Consider the following 5,822-nt stretch of genomic DNA (forward strand, 5'->3'; position numbering starts at 1 on the left):
GGTTTTCCCGTAAAAATTTACAGAGCCTTTGCAGCAAATAAAAGTGTTAAGGCTTTCTACGCCTTCCAAGCAGTCCTCCAGCTCTCCAGCCCGAGCATGAGCCCTGGCAAGCTGAGTACCAGCTCTTTCAGCTGCCGAAGCAGCTGGCTTTCCTAACCCCAGCAGGATTGGGTTTGCATCACTTTCCAAGGCGATAGCTACTTCTTATGTGTCTCGTGCATCCATCAAAGAGTCTGTTAGTGCAGTCTGAGAGGTCGGAAAGGAGCTTTAGGCCACCTGATCTAGAGAAATCAGGCTCTACCGTCTGCTACCACAAAGAACAGAGATTCACAGTCTCGGGCACATCGTCTTCAAGGGTTTCTGTGAACCCATCTCCAAACCCCTCTGCTTCCACCAGTTCAGGTTTCTTGTTGCACATGGGGCAGAGCTGGTTGCGGATGGCAGATGATCTCATCCAAACAATGAGGTTCCAGCGTTCCCCGGAGGCAATGGGAAGCGCCCCATGGATCTGCCCTCCTCGGTGTAACAGCCCCTGGGCTCCCACATGTTCAATCTCTATGTACTTTGGCACAGGGGCAGGATCCTAGAACAAAGGGAGGTGGATACAGCATTACACCAAAAAGTCTCTAGCAGAACAGTGCTCAAATAGTTGAAACTTTTCTTGTCACCTCTTCATCCACAGCACCCAGTGAGCAACATGGAGAGGACTCACTGCACCTCTGAAATACAGCCACTTCAGTGGTGGCTTGGCAGCAGTTTAGTACAACTGTTTTCCAGTAAGACATTCCCAGTGCCAGGTCCAGAGAGAATTTAAAGACAGAGTTTCAATCAAAAAAACTGTTTCATCAGTGTATGGGAGCTTTTACCACTCTCTTGCCAGGAGTCCCCTGGAAATAGGGGCTACAGATTTAGGTTTAAGTCTCAACTGAAATAAATTTCTTCTCTCTCTCTCAGCACCTCCCTGCTCACTATTTCAGTTGTAGAAAGACAGGCTGGTTTGGTTCACTCCAGCTTCTACTATGATAGCTGTCTCTATCTGCACTTTGAAGCTTGAATATTGGTAACCTGGTTGTAGCAGAAAAGGCTTCTGTATAACCAAGACATTTAAAAAAAAGGGGGAAGGGACAGAGCAGGTTTGACTGTCAGAAGTGAATAACCGTTTTTTAGAACACAGTTAATGCCTTGAAACTGTGAGGGTGAGGAAGCAGAGGGGAATAGAATCAGGGTCCAGATTAGGAACATGCTCCGTACCTGGCTGAAATCCCCAAAGTACAAGTTGCCTTCTGTGAAGTCTTTTCCCAGTGAAACATTTAAGGTGACTTCTGCGTTGTCATAGTGAGAGCTCAAATCCAGATCTTCACGTAACGAGTACTTGACAACAAATGCTTTATGGCTGTCCAGACAGGCACCCCCCAAGTCGGGATAAAGCAGCGCTGTTATGGGCTGCAGGTATTTTTCACGCAGGGGTGTGATGAAAGTTTCATCCATCCCAAGCTCATTTAGCAAAACCTGTCTCAAAGAGAGGAGATGGGAACAGCTGACCAACTACATCTGCTGCTTCATCAGAGCTGTCTTGTTCTCTTCCAACCCTGCTGCTTGCTCAGATAAAGAACTTTAGAGTAAAGGCTCCAGCTACAGGCAAGAGAAGGAGGATCAAGGTGGAAAGTGACGGAGAAAAGACAGAGTAAGATCAAAAGTTGAGCGTTCTTTAAAAATTGACTCCTTGATTTAAATGTGTATTGCTTAAATACAAGATGCTTTTTGCTCTGAGATACCAACTCCCATCCCCTTTCCCTGCATTTCCCTGTCCTTTTGTCTGTGTAACACACATTTCCTCCACCTTTTCACTTCAAGGGGGCTGTACTCAAACTGTGCTGTGCTCAAATTACAGACACTTTGGAAGAGAAAGGAGCATGAAGTGAGGAGGTAAACCAAGTCTGCTTGTGAACACTTCTCCTAAAGAAGCACAAGAGAGAGTGAGTCCTACCCCATAGTTATTCATAGTGTTGGGCCTGCCTTTAGGCATATCTGACTGCTCAAAGTTCTCCAGCTCATCCATAAAGGCTTGGCAGAACTCCTCTGTGAACACTGGGAGTCGATAGATCCTCTTATCTGTCAAGAGAAGGGAGACACCATTTGCTGGGGAAAATAACAGGTGAGAGTGTTCTTGGCTGTCGTGCTGTCTAGCTATACTGTGCTGGTGTCAGTGAGAATGCAGGACCCGTGTGCTTCACTTTCTGCTCAGGCTGCTCAAAGGGCTGGAACCATTCCCTGAGATGCGCTCTGAGATGTATTTGTTGTTTTGCACGTTGGCCTCTTGTTTCCAGGCTTCCCTGTCCAGTCAGGAGATCTAGCACTGATTTAAATGCCTGCTGTAGGTGCCAAGGAAACATTTTGAGAGAGTCTACAGGGAGGGCAGTGAATCAATGGCTCATCACAGGCAGTCCGAATACAGCCTCCTGGAAGAAGAAGACTCAAGGTCATTTAGGGGCTGTGGGATTCACTCATCTAGTGCCAACCTCCTGGGAAGATCAGGCCTTCAGAGCTGCCTTTCAGGGTAGAGCCCTAAAGGTCTGTGTAAGGGGAGCTCAGTATCGAGGATAAGCTGAGATAAAGACAGCACAAAAAGGCTGTGTGTCTGCAAATCGTGCCTTGGACAAATCCAGGAGTCCTGCACATATACAACATTTGTGTCTTTCTTTTTGTCTTGAGAAAAGGAGGCAACTTTGCAGCTTCCCCTCTACATTTTGTCAGCATTTCTGATAGGGAGAGAGCTTCACAGATGCCTCCAGGGAAGCTTAAAACCCAGACCTCTTTCAAAAAGACTGAAATCTAGACTGAAACTATTTCAGCTCAGACTAACCAACAGGGATTGTCTGAAAAGGTAAAGTACTTGGGGAGGGAAAACCGAGCTCCCCAAGTCAACAGTGTTCCTTCAGCAGGCTCCCCCATGAGGTTGTGGTACAACCAAAACCCCAGTCCTGCTGCAGCTAGAGACTCTGATGAGACATCAGCAAACTGGGATTGGAAAAGCAGAAAAGAGTATCTCATCCAGAGGATAACTGCTGCACAATACTGCCTCTCCAGAGACTCTCGTCTAGCAGAAAATAACATCCTGTTTGTCACAGCTGTGTATCAAATCTGAGCTATTAAAGACAGTGCTTGAAAACAGCTGTCATCACTGAAGTTGCAGTGTCACACGGGGAGATCTTTGTGGCCGATGTGTTGTTTTCTTTACCTGAGAAGGACTCAATGTAGCGCAGGAGGCCATGGGGATGAGCATCCAGCGATGTGCAGTACCTCACGATTTCTAGAAAATCTGGGGCCAGGAATGAATCCTGGCATCAAGGGAAGGATGATAAAAATACACAGAAACACAATTAGCCTGCACAGTCTTTTACAGCCCAAGAAGGGAATGGACTTCCAGGCAGCCACAGGAAAATATGTAGAGTCTAGGGAGCAAGGCTGATAGTCACACTTGGGTTACTTCTGTGGCAGGAAATGCAGAATGTTACTGGTGTTTTTCTTGGTGGTTTAGGTAAGTTGCCGCTTGCTCTGGTTCATGGGTTTCTAAGTATAACTGGCCAGATTTATTCTTAGCGTGATAGGGAAGAGCCTGGCTCCCATTATGGACTCCTAACAGGTAAGTGCAAAGTCTTTCCTAGTAGATTTAGCGTCTTGTTATGACCTCAGCACAACAGAGTGACTATGCTCTGCTTTAAGCAATTCCCCACACAGATCATGACAGACAACTGCAGAACAGAGAACAGCAGGACTTGTTACTAAAGGATCATAGAGCAGTGAGTCTGTGTGAACCTGTTTGTTACTGCTGATCTGCGGTAGTTATCTAGCTGGCAAGTCTTGGGTCCGGCAAACCTGAGGAAATTCAAAGCAGAGTAGCCCACAACAAGGGCTACCCTGCCTTTGCAGTAGGGTGTATACGTGCAAGCAGCCTGCTTCCCCCTTTAGCTGATGGTAACTAGTACCTTGTCTGTGTGTTAAGCCCATAAAGGCTGATTTCTGTGGCTGTTTGTTAGACCTCACCAACACTGTTTGCTCCAATGATGCTTTATGTTTAAATTACGAATGGTATTCTGAGTCCAGTACCAGGTGCTGGTGCAGCTTCAATACAGACTGACCCTGGTCTCGCTATAAACCAGGCAGAATCTTGCCTGGAGAATGTGCTATGCTGTGAAAGTTTTAAATTCAGTTTTAATATGCTATGCTTTAGTTTTAATTCAGTCCAGCTTTAGCACTGTGCGCAATCCCGAGAAGAAGAGGGCTTCCTACTGCAAAAATAAACTCTCAGGCAATTCCTTGGGTGCAAAATAGATCCAAACATACTGTCTACCTGCAGAATGTACACTTCTGGGTGTTTTCGTTTGTAGCACTTTGAGATGATGGCCTTGCGTTCCACTGACTGATGAATTAACTGTTTTCTTCTCTGCACTTCTGCTTCAATCTACAAGGAAACAATAGACCATATTGTTAGAAAATCCAAAGGGACAGCTAAAACAATTCCAGGAATTTGCTCATTGTTTTAAACCAGTTATTTTTGTTCCAGTCTCCTCTGGGAGACAGAGTGTATGCCTTTGCTTTTCTGTAGTCAAGACAAGTCCAATAAATATCTGAAAAGCCAAATGCCTAAGAGGGATTTAAGACACATTCTCATTACAGATGGCTTAAAAAATAACTGAAGTCTTTCTATGGATGTGTCAAGTGGAGCTGTGAGGTTTCAGTCCTTTCAGGCATTCTGACACCTCATGAATTGCCAGCATACGCTTTAAGTGCCTGGCTTATGTTCTGACAATATAAGCATTGTCCAAAATAAAGACATTTGCTGGGAGGGAGACAGGACTTGTCATGAAGGGATTACTGCTAAGTGTTGTGGGGACAGCCTAATCTGTCATTTCAGAGGAAACAGCTGTAGTAGCAGCCGATCCAGGCAGCTCTTCCTATTTAATACACACCACCACCCCCCACGAGATTAGTTTATAACATTCCTCAGCAAAAAAGGAAGGAGGGTGTGACCAGTACCCCTTGCTCCTGACCCCTGGTAATGTGGTTAGCATAACTAATGCCATTTTATAAGGCAAGCAGCCATTCTCTGTGACCAAGCAGGTCACGTATTCATTCCCCTTCCCTCATTATCAGGCCCTGAAGGTCCTGGGAACCAAGTAGATGAACCAAACAGATTTCTTCTTCCCCTCCCTACCAGCCTCAAGGTTCCTGGGCACTAGGCCGATTACTCCCTTCCTTGCTGGCCTTGAAGGTCCCAGGCACCCAGCCAGCCAGGTGTTGTTGATGACCTTGTCACACAACAGAGAAGTGTAACAGCACCCAGAGCACTGTCCATAAAATCAAGCAGTTACAAGCCCTAAGTGGGGAACTTGGACCTGCTGCTGGACAAAGCTGTGACCCCTGCCATGGCCACCTCCACCATCATCGGCTTCCTCTGAGGACTGAGTGAGTGCCTTGTATTCTTTTATATGATTTTTGAGTTTACATTATGACGGTTATATTGATACAGCAAACCACGTATTAAGATCTGACCTGATCTGCAGGGGGTCCAGGTGATTAGAAAGTTAAGTTACAATCTAAGTGATTAGAAATTGTAAGTTAAGTTAGGATCTAGAAATCCTGCGTAGAGTTGTATTATAAATTCTGTATTACACTGCTTATTGTGCTACACTGATCCTGCTTGTAGAAATCCTGTGCCATTCTAATCATAAATTCTGTGCTATACTAATCATAATATCCTGTTAAGAAAATAAAGCTTTAACTTGATTTAGTGCCATTATCATTCTGCCAAGAATTCCTAA

The 5,822-nt window shown here is 45.4% G+C and overlaps 1 protein-coding gene across 1 annotated transcript; it reads right to left on the reverse strand.

The window, feature by feature from the left end:
- Positions 1-276: 276 nt before the first annotated feature.
- Positions 277-5,443, reverse strand: OGFOD2 (2-oxoglutarate and iron-dependent oxygenase domain containing 2). The gene is made up of 6 exons (XM_009698960.1): positions 5,435-5,443; positions 4,352-4,462; positions 3,239-3,338; positions 1,988-2,112; positions 1,252-1,509; positions 277-583 (listed from the first exon to the last, which is right to left on the reverse strand). The coding sequence occupies exons 1-6, from the start codon at positions 5,441-5,443 to the stop codon at positions 308-310; spliced, it is 879 nt and encodes a 292-aa protein (XP_009697262.1). The 3' UTR covers positions 277-307.
- Between the last annotated feature and the right edge of the window lie 379 nt (positions 5,444-5,822).

The sequence above is a fragment of the Cariama cristata genome, unplaced genomic scaffold (genome assembly GCF_000690535.1).
Source record: "Cariama cristata isolate BGI_N322 unplaced genomic scaffold, ASM69053v1 scaffold4404, whole genome shotgun sequence".
NCBI lineage: Eukaryota > Metazoa > Chordata > Aves > Cariamiformes > Cariamidae > Cariama > Cariama cristata.

What these genes read in the sequence shown, in the direction of transcription:
- OGFOD2 (XM_009698960.1), bottom strand. An exon ending in ACACTATGAATAACTATGGG is followed by an intron (nt 1,510 to 1,987) that starts GTAGGACTCACT and finishes TCTTTGAGACAG; the next exon opens with GTTTTGCTAAATGAGCTTGG. An exon ending in ACTTTGGGGATTTCAGCCAG is followed by an intron (nt 584 to 1,251) that starts GTACGGAGCATG and finishes CCTTTGTTCTAG; the next exon opens with GATCCTGCCCCTGTGCCAAA.